This window comes from Cucumis melo, chromosome 6 (assembly GCF_025177605.1).
Source record: "Cucumis melo cultivar AY chromosome 6, USDA_Cmelo_AY_1.0, whole genome shotgun sequence".
In the NCBI taxonomy this organism is placed as follows: domain Eukaryota; kingdom Viridiplantae; phylum Streptophyta; class Magnoliopsida; order Cucurbitales; family Cucurbitaceae; genus Cucumis; species Cucumis melo.
The window spans coordinates 32,038,694-32,060,974 of record NC_066862.1 but is presented as its reverse complement, the minus strand read 5'-3'; the positions used below and the strand labels follow the sequence as shown (position 1 = coordinate 32,060,974).

The 22,281-nt window shown below is 30.3% G+C and overlaps 1 protein-coding gene across 1 annotated transcript; it reads left to right on the top strand.

Moving 5' to 3' along the window:
- Positions 1-7,786: 7,786 nt before the first annotated feature.
- Positions 7,787-10,027, top strand: LOC103491063 (GDSL esterase/lipase At5g55050-like). The gene is made up of 3 exons (XM_051086214.1): positions 7,787-8,074; positions 9,175-9,314; positions 9,691-10,027. Exons 1-3 carry the CDS (start codon positions 7,801-7,803, stop codon positions 9,700-9,702), a joined length of 426 nt encoding a protein of 141 aa, XP_050942171.1. The 5' UTR covers positions 7,787-7,800; the 3' UTR covers positions 9,703-10,027.
- The last annotated feature ends 12,254 nt before the right edge of the window (positions 10,028-22,281 follow it).

Here is a 22,281-nt window from a genome sequence, read left to right as displayed (position 1 = left end):
AAGAGTGCTCTGTTGTGAGAGAAAAGATAGAAGAGTGGAGTCTTTATACTCCAAGGCATTGTCAGTGCGAAGGGTTTTGATGGGACAAGAGAATTGGGTGCGAATCATATTAGTAAACTCAATATAAGTGCGAGATAATTCAGAGCGGTGTTTGAGAAAATAAATCCATGTAAATCGAGAGAAATCATCAATGAATAACACATAATAGCGATAACCATGGACAGTGGAGGTAGGGGTAGACCCCCAAATGTCAGAATAGATTAAATCAAAAGGTTTATCACATATAGAAGTGGATGTAGAAAATGACAAAGCAGGTTGCTTAGCAAGTTTACAATTTAAACAATTAAAAGGGACGAATTTGGTAATACTATTTAAATTGTTAATGGAGATTAAATAACGCAATTTTTCTGGAGAAGCATGACCAAGACGAAGATGCCACTGATATGTATCAGAGTCAGTGACAGGGGCAGAGATGGATGGAGGAGGAACCTGAAGTGGTAGGAGCTCAAATAATCTTCCCACTTTGCGACCCGTCCCAATCGTCTGTCCCGTCTGTGGATCCTGAACCTGACAACCATTGGAAGAAAAAGAGACAGTTAAGCCAAGATCGCACAATTAACCAACAGATACTAGATTAAAGTTTAAGTTTGGGACACAGTAAGTATGAGGAAGATTCAAACTGGGGGTATTGATGGTGCCCATGTGAGTGATATTCATACAATTGTCGTCAGCAGCATAAATGAGAGGTAAAGATTTATTAGGACTAGGAATGTTCATAAGAGAGTAACTAGATGTCATATGATTGCAACAGCCAGAGTCAAGAAGCCATCGATTACCTGGTGAGACGACAAGTGCAGAGGAAGATGATGAAATCAACTGATTTAGTAAACTTTGAAGATCACTTATCTGAAACTAGGGGTGGTGGAATTATCGGAAGCAGCAGCAACAACAGAGGAGTTATTGGGTTTAGTAAAGTTCTTTGCTCTTGTAGAATAGCTTTGAGGTTTAGGTGGTTTTATGGGACAATTATCCAGAATATGACCTGGCTTATGGCAGTACCTGCATCTATTTTAGGACAATTAATAAATTTATGACCAGTAAGCTTACAATTCTTACAAAATGTGCTTGATGCTCCAGGTGGTGAATAAGTGCTAGCAAGAACAACATCATAATGTTTTGATTGATGCCAAGACATTTTTCTTCAAATAATATTTCTTGGATAGCAGCATCCAATGAGGGCAAGGGGCTGCGGTGTAATAAGGCAACCCTAACAGATTTATATTCTGGACGGAGTCCCATAAGGACTTTAATAAGACGAAGATGATCTTTACTGATTGTAGCTTGATCAAGTTGAGTCCAGATAGGTTGAAGCACGGCTAGATACTCATTAACTGATTGACCAGCTTCTTGATTAAGATTAACAAGGCTATTGTGTAACTGATAGTAATGCGCTAATCCGACGGACTTGAATCGTGTAGACAAAAAATTCCATAACTCCTTAGCATTTTCAAAAACATCAAATTGTGTATGGATAGCAGGAATTGACGTGTTACTAAGCCAGGTAATAATCTGATGATTTTTGCTGTCCCATTCTTCAAGGCGTTCGATAAATTTGCTATCATCTTCCTTGTCTTGTTTGGTCGGTTTGGTAATATCTCCCGTGACAATGCGCCATAATTTTCGTCCAATTAAGAAGCTTTTCATTTTATTTGCCCATGTAATATAATTAGAGCCATCAAGAATTGCACTAATTGGACAAGCAATTTCACTTTTCTCCATCTACTCACAAGAAGAAACCAAGTCAGCGATAAAAATAAATAAATAAATAAAAACATGGCAATTTTGGGTCGGATTTCACGCAAAATCCAACAGGGCAATTCGGGTCGGATTTCAGGCGTGAGGAAACGGGTTGGGTTTCACGGAGATGGAGTAGAGTTTTTAGGTTTCGAGTCTGATGGAAACGTGAAGAGATGGCTTCGGGTCAGCGAGATGGTTTCGGGTCGACTTCGGGTGTGATGGAAAAGCGTGGATTTCAGATCTGATGGCTACGTGAAGAGATGGCTTCGGGTCTGATGGAAAACGCACGGGTTTTGGATCTCGGAGAGACGGTAATGCTCGGATCTGATGGTAACGTGGAGAGACGGCAACGCAGAGAGACGGTTCGATGGTAACGTGGAGATGCGATTCACGGAGATCGAATTGTGAAGAGATCGGACGGTTGACGATGGTTTTCACGAAGATCGGAGCCGAATAGACCGACAACTGTAGCGCTAAAGGATTGGTATCACAGAGATGGAGATCGGGGCTTCTGAGCGGCGACAAGTCGGAACGTGAAGAGATCGAAGTGTGGCGGAGAGACAGAGTCGCGAACGATCGCGATTTTTGGCGGCGGCGGTGGCGGTTTAACAGTGGCTTAACTTGGTGGCTCTGATACCATGTGAATTTATTTTGATGAATATTATTCTTGTGTATTTATATCAAGGAAAAAGGGTATAAATACAAGGTTCTATGGGATGAAAAAGGCAACAAATAATACAAGATAAAATAAGATAATATCTTCACGATAATATCTTTTTAATTACAAAATATATATACATTAATAGTAAACAATTTTAAATAAATCATAAAAAAATATGGTTTGCGAAAACTAGAATTGAGTTCATGAATCATTTGTGTATGAAGAATGTGTGAACACCCCACAACACCATTTTGAAAACGGTGGTCAAATTTCAAATCTTGAATTGAAAATATTATTTAAACTTTCTTTTAAAATAATGTGTTATTTTGCCCCTCATTAATCCAATATTTAAAGCAATGATCTTATCAAATAAGTGGACAACATTCTATCAATTAGACTCTATAAAAAACATGAAAAATTAGTACAATTTCTCAAAATCAGTCATAGGAGTAATCTTCTAATAAAGAGATGTTTTTTGAAACATTCATTAAAATCGTTTTTTCTTGAAATCAAATTTTAGACTCCCAAAATGTGATCTTTCGCATCAAGAATTCTAGGAAATCAGACTCCCAAATTTTTTATATTTCGTCGTTGGATTTTGTTTAACGAAAACGATATAAGTTATTAGAAAATGTTGATTAGGAAATCTTTATCCAATCATAGATTAAATTTTGAAAGTTTGAAAAAATATATATTAAAAAGAAAGCATAACTTTAAATAAAATTTTCTAAATGATTTAGAAAAAAATTGTGGAAGATTTTAAAACTCTGAGAAATTTAAATTAGAAGAGTTTTAAAATATTGAAAATTTTAATTAGAAAGATTTATAAATTTAAAATAAAAATCAACATGAGACTTAATAGGAAAATTAGATAAGTAAAAACAAGAGTAGAAAAACATCACAACAAATTAAGCAAATTTAAAATTAGCATATTGCGATTTTAATAAAAACATATTGGAGATCAATCTTGGACTCCCAAAGTCGATTTAAAAAATATTAAAAAAATTAAACAACTATTAGCAAGAATATCTTAAATGAACCATAAAACAAACACAAAAATTTTAATAAGCATATGTATACAAGGATAAAAATGTAAAATAAACAATAATCTATGGGTAAAATAAAATAGAAACAAAATTAAAGAAGAAAGTAAGAAAAAAAAGATGGTGAAAAAATATAAGAGAAAGAAAAATCTAGGAATAAAATAATAAAGAAATAATTATAAGGGAAGAAAAATGGACAAAGAAAGAACAAGAAAAACAAACAAATATAGAAAAAGAATATAATATCAAATATTATATAAAAAAGGAGAAAATACTACAGAAACAATAATGAATGTTATGAAAAAAAGAATTAAATATAAAAGGCTAATTATTTGAAATTAAAGATAAATATAAAGAAAAATGTTTAAGAATAAATTATTAAAGGAAAGAAATAATAATAAAAAAAAAGATAAACAAAAAAAATGTGAAGCATATATGTATATTAAACAAATTATATGGAGAATAGAAGCTCACAACATAGTAAAAAAATAAATGTAAAAGAAAGGAAAATAGGAAAATAAGGATAACAATAACTAGAAAAATAAAAAATAAAAAAGGTTAAAATTTAAAACACACTAAACTTTTTTGTTGTTTGAAGTGCGAATCATTGGAACTTAAGTTTTACCATACACCTCCAACTAAGTTAAAGTGTTTCTGTGTTCGATTTTTTGTATATGGAGAGCTTTTTGGAATCGTTAGAAGAGAAAACAAAATGGATGTTATAGATCTTTTTTTTAAGAAGAGAGATGAGGACTAAGAGAAGTAGTGGCTCAAAGGTTAGAGGTTTGGATGTAGAAGAGGGGATGTGAAGATTGTAAAAATCTCTAAGGTTTTTTTCTTTTTTTTTTTTGGGTACCTCCCATGGATTGTAGGTCCTCATTCAATTCTTCTTTTATGTATATTAATATTTCCTAAATCGTGAAAAACAAGTTTGAATCCAATATTTAAATTCTCAAAAGGTTAAGTCTTTGTGATAAAGAAATTTTTAGAATCAATTTTTGTTTGGGTGATGACTAAGTAATTTTTGTAAGTCTTGGAAATTTTGAATGTTGAAAGAAGGGGGAGATATTTTTCTCTTCTTCTCCTTCCTTATGTTTCTAGAATCGATCGGGCCCCCTATTGAAATTAGTTCCTCGCCGACCACCTTTCTCACACGTCGGCCCCTTTCTTCCTCCCTTGTATGTCGACCGTGACTCACTCCGATAACGATGCGACGACTCACTGATGGCAGCAATGTCTGTACCGCTCGTCTTCTCCACAATGCTCGTATCTGCGCTGCACCTCTGTTCATCGATTCTTGATGCGCTGCTCGACTCACCAAACGACAACTTGCACACCGACGAAGAAACTGAGCCACGTTGTCTTTCACAACAGCCACTAGCTACTTCTCTGATGCCTCCCCTTCAACCCTTGTGTGGGGTAACTCGTCGGAGATCAATTTAGTCGTTGGTGTCCATTCTTCTTTCAGATACACCATTTAGAGTAAGGTTCTTGTGGTTGAGGTTGTTTTTTTAGGTGATTTTGAATACCCATTAAGTTTAGGCTTGAGTTTAACATTACCCATAACTTTTCGATGCTAGATTTGAGTTTTAGAAGAGCTTGAGCCGCTGTCCAGCCATTCGAAAGGTCGAAACTAGGCATTTTGGCACAACTTGGGTAAGATTCTAAGCTTTATGGAGTGGGTCCTGAGTACCTTTCTAATTTTGGTGATATTATTGAATAACCCATGGTGTTGGATGATAGATTTCAAAGTTTAATGGTAGTAATGGTACTGAACATTGAAGTTTAGATTACTTTGTTAAGATGTTGGAAAGTTTGGAGTAATTTCATTGAGTTTTCCTAGAGTTCTTGAATGCCAATTAAGTTTAAGTGTTAAAATTGAATTATCCATGATACTCGAGTCCTAGAGTTGAATTAAGGGTTGAAAATGGACTTTCCATTCACTTTGGATTTTGCTTGGGTATTACTTCTATAAGCTTTGAAACATAAAATGGTTTTAGGTACTAAATTTGAATTTGGAAAGCCGTTAATGTGCGGTCAAGGCAATTTCGACAAGGTATCAATAATGTTTTAGGTAAATTTAATGAGTTCTCTCATAGCCCTTAAATACCTATTTAGTTTTAGCATGAACTTGATATTACCCATAATGTTTGAATGGAAAATTGGAGACTTTAGAGAACTATGAAGCATTGTTCATTGCATTTAAGATCGTTTAGGACAAGTGTGGGTAATCTCTTAAGTTATTGACTTGTTAGTTTGATGTTGAGTTTGTTAAATGATCTAAACCTCTCATATTATTGATATTGCAACTAAGAACATATTAATATAAAGGACCCATTAAGTTTACACTAAGTTTGGATGCTCATCTTGATAAGAGTTTAATATGAAGTTTAAGGTTCAAAGGTGGAATGTTTAGCCTAAACTAAAGCATGTAGGGGAAAGTTTAATTTAAGACTTGGAGGAGATAAATTGAAGTCTTTGGAACATTAGATAGTTTGAGTTGACCTTATGACGAGTTTTGGAAATAGTCGTGACGTCTTGATATGTGAAGGCAATAGTGTGACCTTGATCGTTGTTTCAAGCCAAATTGAAGTGGGAAAAGCGTATAATCTCGAGGGATCGAGTTATTGATTGTGAATGACTTATTTTCAAGTATTTTCATTATAAATCTAATATGATTGTTTCTAGTATGAAATTTTAGAATATGATTGCTGTATAAATTATGTGTTAGACAGGTTTTCAAATATGATTTTTAATGCAATGGCTCAAACAAACGTAGTGAAGTTAATGCTAGTATCCTATCTGACATAGGCCCTCAAAATGGTGCATAGTCACACTTGATCATACAACCAAATTGAGTGAAATTTTCTGTGTGCCTGCACGGGAGCAACAACTCCTCGAAGGTCAAACACTACTTACATTTTCTAATCTAATACTATAGGTACAACTCGGATAGAGGGCTTGTGCTAGTATGTGAGAATAATATAGTAAGGTAGAAAAATTAAAATTCTAAAACATATGAATTAACATGATATGCGAATCATAATGAGTGAAGCTGAATATAAATCCTAAAGGATAAAATGCCCCCAATTTGATCAAAACCGTCACATGTGATTGTATAACGAAAAATTCTCACTCAATTTGGTTGTATGATCAAGTGTGACTATACACCATTTTGAGGGCTTGTGTCAGATAGGATACTAGAATTAACTTCAGTACGTTTGTTTGAGCCATTGCATTAAAAATTCTCGGGTCGTATACTTAGTATGCTATCATGGTTGGAGGTTGCTATCGTGGCGGGTATTAAAGATGCGTGAGAGCTAGTTTTGGTCGCATTCTTTGTCATGTGCGAACTATCTTTGGCCATATTTTTAAATGTCTTGCCATGGTTGGATTGACTACAGGTTGTTGGTGGACTAATGACTATGAGTTAATGACGCTTTTAACTAATATTTCATTCCAATGCATATTTACAGTTTTTCTCTTTAAGCATGTTTTACGAGTTTTACTTCTAAGAAATTTTCCACTCACTAAGTTTTCGACTTACATTTTTAATATTTTCTCCCCTCCACCCCAGATAGCGATCAAGGGCCAAGCGTTGGTTGAATTATCATCATCGATTGTAGATCTCTATTATTCTTTTTGTATATATATAGTTATCTTTTGCAATGCATCATGGAGTGGTTAGATGTAGCGAGAGTGAGGCTAAGAACTTGTGATTTGGGAGATCCCTCGTTAAATTGAAACTATTTTGTACGACATATCTTGGTGAATATAATTTTCTGCCTGAAATCTAAAACTGTCTGGATAAGTGTGTGGTGAGACACACTTGATATGTTGTGGAGTTCTGAAGTTACATATACATATATAGTAAAATCTCTCCCTTTTACAGGTTTGGCTAACCCATATTTTAGGGGAGATGCTGCCGAATTTTTTTATAGAGTTTTTGAAAAACATTTTATCAAACTTACGTTTGAAAAAGATTGTTTTAAAGAGTAGATTCACACCTTGACTTAGGTTAGAAGGAAAAATTTAGAGCGGGGTGTGACAATCTCAGTGGTTAATCTTATTCAAGAAGCACCGAAAAAAAAAATCTAATTTAACGAATTCAAAAAAGAAGGGTATTAGTACTTAGTAGTGATAAGTAAAACTTAAAGGTTATTTCTAACCATTTACGAAATCTATATAGCAGAAGACAGCCAGACACTTATGGTCATCAAAGAAAGTTAGGTGAATGAATTAAATAAAGTCCCATTTCACAAGTAGCCTTTTTAAGCATAAGATAGAGATATAGAGAGAATGTTGAAGTGTGGCTCCATTATGGCTTCAAATTTTCATGGCTTCTTCTTTATCTTCATCTTCATCATCTTTAGTTATTTGACATTATTTGTGGAAGCTGCGGCTTTGGTTCCTGCCATGTTTGTATTTGGAGACTCATTAGTGGATGTTGGTAACAACAATTATCTTAATTTTTCATCACCCAAAGCCAACTTTTATCCTAATGGTATTGACTTTCCCACCGGAAAACCCACCGGAAGGTTCTGCAATGGCAAGAATCCGGCTGATTTTCTTGGTATGTTTTAACCGCTCATGTATACTCCATCAAAATACTTCTCTTTCTTTCCTTCTGAAAAATATATTTGCTATCATTTTTTCTATAGCTTCATAGTGTAATATCTTCTATAATTTAATCCATCAGTGTTGTATTCAGATTATTTACGACCAACCCATCAAATTCTTATCGTGGAAGTATAGAATTCGTTTGTTTTTAATCGAATGAGTTAGCAAATATATAATAAAGATTATTTTAAACCATAAAACTGTCGAATATAGTTATAAATATATTAACAAAATGTCGCACAGTCTAATTTGCAATAAACAACAATAACTGAGTATTATTTTATTCACCAAACTTCTTAAAAGACAACCAAACCAAATTGAAGGGATATAAAGGGTTCAACCTACTTACATACCCCCAATTAATGATGGTAATTTAGATTGGTGTAGGTAATAAATTTGCAAATATATATATATATATATTTTCTTTTATCCCATTCTTTAAGTTTTATAGATTTAAATACTACTTTCTATCTCTTTCCTTTTAATTTACCTAATAACTTTAGTTTTTTTAGTTTGCAAAAATGTTTGGTTGGTCGAAAATAACAAATAAAAGGACTAAAATTGTCACTTTTAGAAGTAAAAAGCTCGAAATAGACATTTTGAAAATAAAACACTAAAAAACAAAAATTTAAAATATAAAACTAAAATAAATTATTTATAAATATAGAAACTAAAATAAATTAAAATTAATAAAGTACAAGAACAAAATTAGTATTCAAACTAATTTTATACGAAGCATTTAATTAGAAGAAAAAACTAGTTCTAACACCATGGTGAAAAAAGAAAAGATTCCAAATTTTGAAGAAAAACCACTTTCAACTTATTTAATGGTTAAAGTTGCGTAGACTAATACTTATTTAAACTACATTTAAAAGTACGTAGTCATAAAATGATATTATTGACCAAAATATTGAAACTTCCAAAAATTAAAAACTATAGCAGTTAGATTTAAAGTATTAATTTGCAAATATAATGGAAAGGTAGATCTATCTTTCGAAACCTAGAACCATATTAATTAGTTAATGTTATTATTTCTTTTTTGATATGGAACAGCTGAGAAAGTGGGTTTGGCTAGTGCACCATCATATCTTTCAATTATTGAGAATAGCAGTCGTCATACACATAACATCAATAGAGGCATCAACTTTGCTTTCGGAGGAGCCACGATCATTCCACAATCAAATCAAATAATTGTAAGTAATTAAATACGAACCTTTTCTCTCTCACCTAGATTAAATAAATTTTTATTAAGCTAATTTTTAGATTAAGTTACAAATTTAGTATGACAAATGTAGGGTGGGATCAGAGGTTGTCCAACCTTTAAATTGGAAGTTATGTTAAATACACTAAAATTGGTCCATGCATGCATAATGTAATGTACTAATTAAGTATTGTTCGAGAGAACGTTCTTTGTTGTTAAGTTTATCAAAATTAGGTAGGAGCGGTTAATATTTACCCCAAAGTTTGAGATTCTATTCATTGTTGTTAAACTTCATTTGTAGAGTACATCAATATCATTGTGTAAGCAAGTGGTCTATTACAATTCTATTTATAAATCATTGGTGAAAGATTTGGGAGTGAATAAAGCAAAAGCATATACTTCCAAATCTCTATATTTTATAGAAATTGGAAGCAATGACATATTTGCCTACTTTGCATCAACCAACCTTCGGAAAACCTACATTCCTCCACAATATTTGGACTTAATGTTTCACCATTTCGAGAAGCAATTAAAGGTATGTTGTCAAAGATGTTTATATGTTATTCTTTTTGTACCTTGCTATATTTTATTATAACAAAACAATAATTTACTAACCTCATTGGATAACATATATACATCATTCCAATTTCTACAAACTATGGAATGAGAGATAACTAGCAAAATAGAGAGAATTTCTTATTGATAATAAGATTTTTTGTGTGTCTAGTAAAATAAATTAAGAAAGCCAAATCTGTAGCACAAACTTATTTACTTTTGTAAAAATGACAAAAAAACAAGCCAACCCATATTATACATCTGATAAATACTTGATACACCTAATATTTACCCGATACATACTTAATATATTTTGATATATACAATACACTTTGATACTACTAATATACACTATTTATATTCACTTTGATACACTTGAGACACATGTGATATATATTTGATATTCATTTAAGAGGCACTTGATATACAGTTGATGCACACTTGAAACTCATGATATATACTTGGTACACATCTGATGCACACTTAGTATATCAAATATTTAGATATATAAAAGATTTAGAATTTTTGTTAAAGGATGAGGAAAAGAAAAATACATATAACCGCAAACTCATACTATATAACTCAAACTAAAATAAAAGTGCATCTCAAACACAAACTATTACAACTTAATTATAAAAACATAGGACTACAATAACTCACTCTTTATCCCAAATGTAGGACGTCAAATGTATATCAGATGTATTAAATGTATCGGGTGTATCACTCGACTTAATTTGACCACATATGATTATTTCTAATTTGAGACTAATTTTAAAAAGATAAAACAAAGTGACAATATTAAACATTAAGTAGAGCTTTTATTAGTTAACATCAAATGTTTTTTAAATGATTTAAAAGATGGTGAAATAAAATATTTTATGGAGACAATTTAAAAATTGAATTGTGAGATCTAAGCTTTTATTAATGAAAAAACCAACTTAATCGATTTTGGTAATAATCAATCACATATTATTTTATTCGATAAAAAATCATTCATAATCAATTATTTTTTTATTTAATAAAAAATCAATCATATATTTAATTTTAATTTTTCCTTTTAAATAGATTTTGAGTTATCTATATAAATAACGTTACATAAATTACGTTACGTTTGATCATTCGAAAACCACGAGAACTTTTTTAGAGAATATCTATATCTTCTTCCCTTCCCTCAAAAAAAAAAAAAAAAAAAAAAAAAAAGAAAAAAAAAAAGAAAAAAAGAAAAAAAACCTAGCATCCACAAAAAAAAGGTTGGTTTATATTTATTTATTTACTACTTGTTGTCATTTCTCTTCTAATCAACATTTAGTTGGAGTTTGCATTTAGTAGTGATTTACTTTCAAGTATCCGTATCTTCTACAATAAGTGATTTCATATTAGATCTAATTTTTAGCCCATTTTTCTTTTCTTTTGGAAAACATAAATAGAAAGAAAATGGAACGATGAATTTTTTTTCATTATTTTTTAAGTTAATTTATCTTTTGTGAAACAACGTACATATTATTTTCTAATAAAACCTCGATATATTGAAAATTATTTTAAAAGAGACAAATATCTCAAAATAAAAAAATAACCAAATAAAATAATGAAAAAGGTTTTTTAAAATAAAATTTTCAAAATTTCTTATAGTCGTAGAACAAATGTGACTAATTCATGAAATGAAAGAAGCTTTTAAATCACTATATTTTTTGAATAAATGATTAAATTCAACTGTTTCATAAAAGTTGTGAGGTGAGTTTTATTAATTAGCCTTTTTATCTCATATGGTTCTACATTGTTATTCTAATTTTATCTTGTTAAAATTTGCATTTACTAAAAAGTAACCTCGTACAATTTCTTAATAAGAAAAAGTTTTTTCTTTTTTTCTTTTTATGGGAATTAACGCTCGCAAAAACCAATAGTAAAAAGGATAATAAGAAGAAATTACACTATCATTTAAGTATTTTTTGTTAACGTTTAATAAATAATAATATTTTTTTAATATTAATGGTTTTCTGCACACATATAAATTAAAGAATGGAAATATTTGTAAAAAAGAAAAGCTTTTATTAAAAAAAAAAAACATTACATCCTTTTAATTGCACGATCTAACACTTAGACTCATTTCATTATCATGCATAATTGATAATAATCCTATTTTTATAAATACGTACTTGCATGCATATTATGAACTGTTGGGTAGTATTCTTTTAAAAACCGTACCTCATTAATTAGCTACTGCATTTAGTAATTTCTTCTTGAAGATATTAGTGAACTTTATTCATTTTAGACTTTTATGGTTGTTTGCATTATATTGTTGATGAAATTTGACATGTATATACCCTCATGCTAGTAAATAACTTCGAATAATTGAATTATTCTCTTTCTTTAAAAAGATTCAAAAGAGTCAAATTAGTTTTTACAAAATAGCTTAAAGGATCTTCACCTCGACCCCGACCCCTTCCATCATTATTGGACAAGAAGAAAAGTCGAAATCATGGAGGAGCACTTCTAGACCAAGTGTAAATCAGAAATGATGGCAAAGAGTTAAAAGGACAGATATGTCCATTATGTGTTAGGCACACAATTTCTCCTAATTCTCTTCGGTATCTTTTGCATTCACCTAAAACTCTTTATCCAACATTTTAGTTGATTACTTTATTGTCGAATTTATAACCTAAACTTTTTCTGATTTTCAATTTCATAACACATTTAATGTTATTTATGTCAGATATTGTACAAAAATGGAGCGCGTAAATTGGTGGTGATTGGAGTGGGGGTAGTTGGATGCACACCAGCAATGAGATACCAAAACATCTCTGAAGGATGCAATTCTGAAATGAATTGGTTGGCATTTGTGTACAATCAACATCTCATATCAATGCTAAACAGACTCAAAGATGAGTTATTTGGCTTTCATTTTTCCTTCTTTGATGGCTTCTCTATCATGCTTACCTCCATTCACAAGCCCAATTCTTTTGGTATGCTCAATTCTTTCTATTTTCTACTTCTTTTTCACTCCTCTCTTGCTAAAAGCTATTTTTCAATTATTATTTTAAGAAGTTTTTTTCTTCTTCCTATGGACTCAAATATTAGTTTGGTTAATAAGATTTGGATGGTTTTAACCATTTCCGTTTCTTATTTCTAAAATTTAAGAAACGTTTGTAAAAATTGGGTAAAGATAGAAAAACTATAGAAAAATAATCTAAGTTTTGTTTTCATTTCATTTGATTCTATTTCTTTTATTTGCTTTGAAAATTTTAATTGGTTTATTGGTTGAAAGACATGCCTATATTCACTTTTGGCCTAAACGTCTTGGTTTTAATTTCCATCTTTGATGATTTTTTTTTTATTTATTTCCTTTCTTTTTTTATTTTTTAACCTGTTTTTTTTTCTTCTTTTATTACTTTTTCATATTTATATGTATAGTATTTCTTGATTTATTTTTTCCTTTCTTTATTAATATTTCATATATATATTTAATATTTTTTAATTTGTTTTTATTTTTTCTTTCTCTTAATTTTTCATAATTATATATTCAATTTAATTTTGAAACTAATATATTATTCGATTTCCAAATTTTAGATCTAATTTAATTTTTTTTAGTTTACCTATATTTATTTTATATTTTATATTTATATGTTTAATTTAATTTTGAATTTTAAACCGTTCAATTTCTAAATTTATATAGTATTTTTATCTTTTCAAAATTTAAATTGTGAATATGTTTATTTAAAGGTTTTCTGAATTTTAAATTTCAAATTTTACGATATGCATGTTTATATGTTATTTTAAATAAATTTTTCTTAGTATCATTGAAATTAGTTAGAATTTTACACTATATAAATTTTTTTTAAAATAATATATCATTTAAGTTATCTTTAATACTTTACGATCATGACATTTACATAATAATATAATTGAGTTCAATTTGAATCAACAACATTTAAGATAAATGAATTGAAAAGGAAATAATATTTCTCAAATTTTAACGGCATATGATTAATAAAAGCTATTGTATTATATTTATTAATTTAGTAACGAGATTTATATGTATTTGATAATGCTAATGTTTTATAATTGTTTGTTTATTATATTTTAATAAATTTTATATATTTTTTTTATTTTTTATATAATTGAATAATATTTAAACTAAAAAAATAAGCAAAAATGTGAGGACAAATAAAATAAGAATGAGAAATGATTATCAAATAAAATTTTGTTTCTGTTTCTTTTTTTATTTTTCAAGAAAACAAGAAACAAGTAACAGGAAATGGAAATAGCTAATTATCAAACATAGTTCCGTTTCTTTTTCTCAAAAAAGAAGAAACAAGAAATAAAAAATGAGAAATAAAAACGTTATCAAACAAGCCCTTAGTTTTTAGGTTTATTTTCTTAAGTGAGTATATTACTTCTAAATTTTTACCAGAGTTTACATCTTTTCAAAGTAAAAGTCGAATTCTTAACCAAATTCAAACAAAAAAACAAGTTTTAATTTTTTTAAATAAATAAAAGTACTTTGTTTAGGTTTTTAAACTAATTGGTTTGTAATATACGATAACTTTAGTGAAAGGTAGATAACAAAACATGAAATTTAGAGGTAAAATGAGTATTTATATATGCTTGAAAAATAAATACTTGAAAAATCTAAAGACAAAAATCAAATTGTAACCAAACAATTTTTGTATTTTAAAATTAATAGCTTTCCCTGTTTATTTATTTTTCTTCTTATCTACATTTTTAAAGCTTTGTTTTTGTTTTCCGAAATTGGCTAATTGTCACATGTTTAATTAGTTTGTAATATTTGATGAAAACCGTAGTAAAGTAGTTGTAATTAAGTAGTTGCTTATAAATATTACTTTTATCTCTTCATTTCTTTGTATTGCTATCGATATACTTTTAGGAGTGTTTTCAAAAACCAAACTAAGTAGAAAAGCCATGCTAATTCTTTTATTAAAAAATAAACATAGTAAAAACTGTAAGAACAAACACAGCTTAAAAAATTGAAATAGTTATCCAAACGGGATTTAGATCATTATTTTTATAAAAGAAAAAACTATTTCTTCCGGGGCACTCATAATTTTTGTTAATACGAGAGGAAATAAGATTGTGTCTAAAATACATTTTTAAGTGTTTAATTTAAATAATAAATTATTTTAAACAAAATTTGAGTATTTGATAACTATTCAAAATAACTTTAGAAGAAGTCGTATTTTAAATATTTTTTTTTATCAAAAGTATTTAAATAAAAGTTATTTTTTTAAAAAAAGATTATTTATCTATTTGGTTGATCCAAAATTATCTAAATAGAACTTTAGAATAAGATTGTCCTCTTTTAATTTAGTTTATTGAAAATATAAAGAAATATATTTAGGTAAGTTGCTTGATTTGTATCTATATTTTTCTCTACAACTATTCCTCCTAATTTTTTTAATGATATGTAAATTTGTGTAAAGTTAAAACATGAGTAATTAGGTGTGGTTTTAACTTAGGCCAAATCATTACTTAAACTTTTTTGTTACTTTTTTTTTTTTTTGGGGTTTTCAGGTTTTAGTGAAGTTAAAGCAGCATGTTGTGGATTTGGTAGACTTAAGGCTGAAATGGCTTGCATTCCAAAAGCATCTTATTGCAATAATAGAGAGAAGTATTTATTTTGGGATAAATACCATCCAACACAACAAGCTCATCGTTTTTTCTCTGATTTAATATTCAATGGGCCACAAAAATACACTTTTCCCATCAATGTTCAAACCCTTATAGCTATTTAAATCAATTTAAATTTGGAATTTAGCCTAACACTTGTGGACATAAACAAATGTGTATGAACTATGAGGCTTCTTCATTTGGTTTACTTCACTCATTATTCTTGTAGGGTTCTGGCTTTCTGAATGGCAAGGGAGTGGTTTGATATTTAGACCTACAAATTCAAAAAGGAAAAAAGAAAAAAAAATCAAATGACTTGATTAATTTGTATTTGATTATAGTAAAAATGAGTGAAAATGTTTATACTAATGAGTAGTGTAGAAACTTGTCGAGGATAATCGTCAAGCTAGAGAGGTCATCCTTAATAATGTATTGCCAATTAAACACTATGACGTAGACATAAAGTTATGTTAAGAGTGGTGTTTGTTATTGGAGTTTGATAGGCTTATTTATTACATGAAAAACTTGAATGTCATGTTTATGCGTAAACATGTTCTGTGGCATGCTTATTCAGTTATTCTATCTTGAGATTAGTTACTTTAACGTTATGTGTAATATATATTTTTTGGTGTGCTTTTCTTGTCATTTGCAAATTGTCATATCCCATGAACTTGTGACATTGTTTGAGACATTGTTAATTAAATGACAGACATAAAAATCTACGCAAAATATTCTCTCTTTACATGGCAACAAGATTTTCTAGATTTCGTGATTTGTTGTATTTTTCTTTTACAGAGTCGATTTATTATTGCCTTTAATATAATCTCAACCCTACCAAAATATATATGATGATTTAATTTAATTTAGGGTTGGCTGTTTTAAAGAATACCGAAGCCATTGTTTTGTGTGCCGAACAACAAAGTATGCCCATCTAGGAGATTGTGGAGTTTTCATCATTGTTGATACTGAGTGGTTCTTTCTAGATCTTATTGATTCCTTCAAAATGAGATTTTTTTTTTTCTTATGGTGGTTGAAGTTTGATTCGGAGTCCTTATTAATCTTGAAGTTGTGTCATTTTTTCTTGTTGATGTGTGTGTTTCGGGAGAAGATCGATTGGTCTAGCAGGAGCCTAGGACATTATTTCTTGAGAAAGATTCTCTAACTTAGGGGAGCCAAAGTTCATAATATGAAGAGATATTCACTAGAAAGGTGAAAATAAAAAAGTAAACACTACAAGAAATCTGGCCTTTAATGTCGGTTTTCAACCGACATCTTTGATAGTGTTATTGAAGCCTTTTAATGTCAGTTGGGCTTTGATGTCGGTTTAAAACCGACATTAAAGAGGCCAACAATGTCGGTTTATAACCGACATTATAGATCCTCAATAACGTCAGTTTAAAAGCGACATTAAAGCCTTGTTTTTGGATCCATTTTTAAGAATTTATTTTTATTTAATTACTGCATTATTTTCCATTTTTTATAAACTGACAGTCGATCCGTGTAAATAAATATTTTTTCTCAGGCCAACAAATCAATAAAATTAATATTATTTTAGAAACTTTAAAATTTGTCTTTTACATTTGCATACACAAAATGAAATCTTAATATTGTATTTATATATACATTCTACAACAGTACATGAAAAAAGATCCTAATACAAGATTTAAATAAGAAATCCTAAATGCCTTCTCAGTCTTCAACCATCAACGGTCGTCTAGCTATCTACACAGTTGGTTAGCTTTCAACCCGATATGACTTCAATCATTCTACAAACAATATCAAAATAAACCATTTAATCTTTAGAATTCTAACAAGTACTACAAGAAATATATTAACTTTAGAAAATTCCATTACCTCCGTCTCTGTTCATTAGCAGATTCCCTAAACTCAATGTCAAGCTACCTCTACTAAAGTAAAAAATATATACAAATATACCATTGCAAGTCCTCGTAACCAAAACCTTGCATAATTCAGTACACATATCACAAACAAAACAAAAATGTAAAAACAGAATCCAGCTTATTTGAAAAAAAAAAGTTCAAAGCAAACCACATTATCACAAATATATTTTTTTTAAAATCTAAAAAAGAAAACACCACACCAGGGCCTGCGGTATTTTTTCCTATTGCTACCATAACCTAACTGAAAAATGTGGCAACAGACTGCAAACAACAAATGAATTTTGTGAATAAATAATAAATATGGCATCCTATTAGCTATTATTACATGAAAAACGTTTCCAGTATGCCTTGGGTAAATAGCTACAAAACATGAAAATGAAAAGGAGAAAGCCAAGGTTATCAACAATTGGACATGAGAAAGGGAGAGGAAAACATAGCTTTCTTGATAAGTTCTTCAAATATTTTTATGAATAGAGTGATATATTGCATTTAGCAATGCAGAATTAAAATATTAATGGAAACCAAAATTTACACAAACCAAATGAGCTAAAGAACTGCAATTGAATGCACAAATGGTGATCTTTGGACAATAAAATATGGGAAGAAAAACTGCAATAATTAAGGGAGGAAAAACGGGCAGAATCAATATCCAACATCATCATCAATTAATAAACCACTACTCATTGCTGTGAAAGAAATGCAACATTCCTAAAACTAGACGTAAAGAGAAGACATACTCTCCCAAAATAAAATATCCTAAAAAGTTAAAATTAAACGCAAAGATAATATGAACAATCTTAAGTCTCAACTATGTTATGTGTCATGTCCAATCCTTTTACCTTAAACTAAGTCGTTATGAGCTTAAGCTTTAACATCAGGTTGCCTACTTGAAGAATGATATTTCAACAAATATCACATATAACAGAGTCCGCAATTTTCTTGAATGTCAAACATTGATGAATACATGCTTTTGAATCCAAACAACTTGTTTACATTATTAATCATCCATCATTTCTCAACACAATCTAAATCATTTGAATAATGCATACACCGATTTTACAAGGAGTGTTGAGAGATGATGTTACTTACTAAGGAGTTTTCAGGATCTTTATAGTTCCATCCATTGATAAAAGTTGCAAAAAAATATGGCATCTTAGCAACTTCAATGCACTAATTATTTCAATGGTGAGAGCTAACCTTCCTTATGTTCACGATCATAAATGTTACGTATTTGATGTTGTAAATACCTCTCTCTGACGTAATGCAACTTCCTTCCTACATTATTAATAGCACATACTCATTTTATACAGATCGACAATGATTCTCCTAGAAACACACATCCGCCTTGTCAAGTTAAAAGTTAGAAAAATTTACGCCAAAGAGCTATAATGAAAAGGCACCAATGAAGGGATGATTCGCCATTCCACTAACCATAGTTCATAGAGACTTAAATATTGGATTCCTTGATTCAAGGTAAGTTGGAATAGTCTTCCTAGAGACCTCAGCAGTAGCAATGGCATCTTTGGCAGCATCTGTATCAGCTGCAGCAAGGGCTTCGTATTTCTCTTCCTGAACTGTAGCTCAAACCTTATCTAGAAACTTATCATCCTCCTCTTGTAGAAAATGACCTGGAAAAATATATTACCAACTACTACTATCATTAGGATATAACTAGATCCAAGCGTCAAAGTTTCTTTGCTCAAAAATACCATTGCATATAAAGATAGCAGTATACTACTTTTAATAATACATGCATTTATACATAGAGAGGGCAATTTAATGATAGAGAAGGTAATAAGAACTTACAACAACAATCATATTTTCATTTTAAAAAGTCATTCACATAGTGAAGTCAGAAAAGAAAATAGTTCCAGAGACCAAACTAAACCTCAAAATCTTGACTTACCCAATAATTAAAGAACACAATCCATAAAAATCTTACACATTTGATGCTTGGAAAGTATTATGTGCAATATATACAATTAGTGGGCTAACCTTCACATATGATGAAAAACTTGTAACTTGTTTCTAATAGCCAACTTTTTCCAGATGAAAATTCATCCATTTGAGTAAGACTTTCTCTAGTGCTAGCCCTATGAGTTCTTTCACTTCCTACCATGTTATTGATAATATTTGTAAGAATTGTTTCAAATAAATCATCCTATGATAATAGCTTCAAAAAGGTTACAACAGAACAAATCAACTCTTATCATGAAGATATTAAACCAAAAAATGATAGCATAGTAAAAGAGATAAATAAAGCTAACTCCCGATAGTGAAGAACTTGGAAAATAGAACATTTTTACTACTTATGTCTCTCAACAAAAAAAAAAACATTCAAAAAGAAAAATGACATCATTCCTTATAAAAGTACTTCATAGGGAAAATATCTTTTGGTTAGTGATATCAAGGTGAAACAAAACTTTTGTGCCAAATGTAAAAATGGGGGCTGGTTGGAATCAACTCAAAACAAGTCATTTGAGTTTCATTCCTCTATCTGTAACTCTTACGAAACCAAGCTAATGCAAGCTACTTCAAGAAAGAGGATAATGTAAGATGTTTAATGCAAGTCGATGGATGAATGCTAATGATTGTTATCACATCAAATTTTGTTATACACCATGAAAAAAATTGTTTATAAGAACAAATTTGGTTGAAATACCTACCATAAACTGACATTTGATTTAAGAGTTGTTAGCTAATGCTTTTGTAGCTTGGTTTTTGTTTTTTTCTTTTCAGAAAAGAAAAATAAAAACAAAATTGGTAGTTAGTATCAAGCTGACCAGTAAACTGTCATTCCCTTAGGAAAATATTGATTTCATATAGTTTCATGAAATAAATACTTTATCAATAAAGTTAGATCTGTGTTAGATGTATATTAGTTAGTTTAATTTGCTTTAATCGTTTGATGTTTTAGTTATATATATAGATAATTTTTTTTTCTAACTCTTTATGAGAGTACTCAGTTAGGGTTTTTTTTTAATCCCTGCAAACAAAAAACCCAACAAATATTTGAAAACAGGGGAATAGCCACCCCGATCTTGTGATATATTGCAGATAAACTAAATTACAAGCAAATAAGAAAGCTCTTAGATCAAGAAATAAGAACAATGCAATAAAGAAAACAAAACTATCCATCTCTTTTGGAATTTACAACTTGTTGAAAATCACATATTAGATTAACATTGGAGCAAGTGCTAGAAGATTATATTTAAAGAGGAAAATTGAACCAACCAACCTTGTTGTTCCACCGAGGTTTTGAAACTGAAGTGAGGCCTGAAGGAAGAATTTCCTGGAAATCTCTTTCACACAAAACACAAAAAAGTGAAAATACAGAAAGAAAAACTAGAATGCTAATGAAAATGGAAAATGAAAGGTGCACAAATTAGAGTTTCATATTCCTACAACAATTAAAGCATTAAATCTCCAAATGAGGAAAAAGAAAATACTCACAAAAAATGAAAATCAACACCACCTCAACACCATAAAAAAGAATCTACATACACAATGTAAACTCAAAAAATTGAAAGATTTCTTCTTACTGGTGCAACAAAAAAATTAAAATTTATTGAAATGACTTGCTTATTTAGCTTGGTGCAAAATGGCTAGGTTTGTTAAAATCTATGAATAACCATCTCCATTAGCAGAAGCTTGAAGTCTAAAACTTCACGTGAAGAGCAAAACTATATTAATTCACTCTGCATTTGTGTGTGGCTGCTGAAATTAATGGCATGATGCCACATTCAGTTCTCATATGCTTACTGTATAAAGAACAACAATCTAATAAAATTAGACAATTCGTAATGCTCATCAGTTGAATTATAGATTTGAGATCTATAACAATGAACTATCATCTACCAAGCAATACAATAAATTGCTAACAAATTTTTCAGGTGGCAAACCATGGCAAAGAGTTTAATCAATCAAATGCATCATCACTTATCAAAGGCTAATAAATGAAAGGTTGCAAATAAGTGAACCACGATCCTATGACAACACATGAAAATGAATCTTTGTGTCTTTTTTAGATATTTATTACAAAATCATATTGGACTAGGAAAACAAAACAAACATAAATGATATTGTAACGACCCAACTTTCCGAACTAAGCTGAGGTCACTACTCAGTACTAAGACTCGACCACAAAACATAAAAAAACTCATAACGGACCGATTACGATTCATTAAAAACGTTAGAAATATTACAAAAGCAGTTTCGGGCCCTATTTTAAATCACAGTCACAAGAGTTTCAAATACAATACTCAAGTCATCAAACTCAAAATCACAAAACTAAATATTCTAACAAAATACATCAGCGGAAGCATAAAGAAAACCAGACGCGTCCATATGGCCTTCACGCATCCTTCTTGCCCCTCGTCGGTCTGCCCCTCGCTGTACCCTTACCTGAAAAGTTAAAGAAGAGAAAGGGTGAGTATAAAATATACCCAGTAAGGGACCCACTATTGGGCCCGTTAGGGAACAACAGTTAACTTCCTATTCAGGGGTACCCTACATAACAGTCTAGTGGTTCCGTAGAACGCACACATCAGTCTCGTGATCCCGAAGGATGCACGTATCAGTCTAGTGATCCCGAAAGATACACCTATCAGTCTAGTGATCCCGGGGGATGCACATATCAGTCTAGTGCTCCCGAAGGATGCACATATCAGTCTAGTGATCCCGAAGGATGCACGTATTAGTCTAGTGATCCCGAAGGATACACCTATCCGTAAGGTACACTACCCCATAGGTGAAGCTAACCGTTACCCCTCAGTCCATACTAAACCGTCTACAACAGTCATACCCCAACAACATTCATATTACAATTTCGCCATAGGCTTCGCGAGTCAGATAGTATAGGTTTAAATAACTACATCCTCA

Coding starts and splice junctions, on each gene's coding strand:
- LOC103491063 (XM_051086214.1), top strand. CDS start 7,801: ATGTTGAAGTGTGGCTCCATTATGGCTTCAAATTTTCATGGCTTCTTC. Junction 8,075..9,174: donor GAATCCGGCTGATTTTCTTG/GTATGTTTTAAC, acceptor GATATGGAACAG/CTGAGAAAGTGGGTTTGGCT.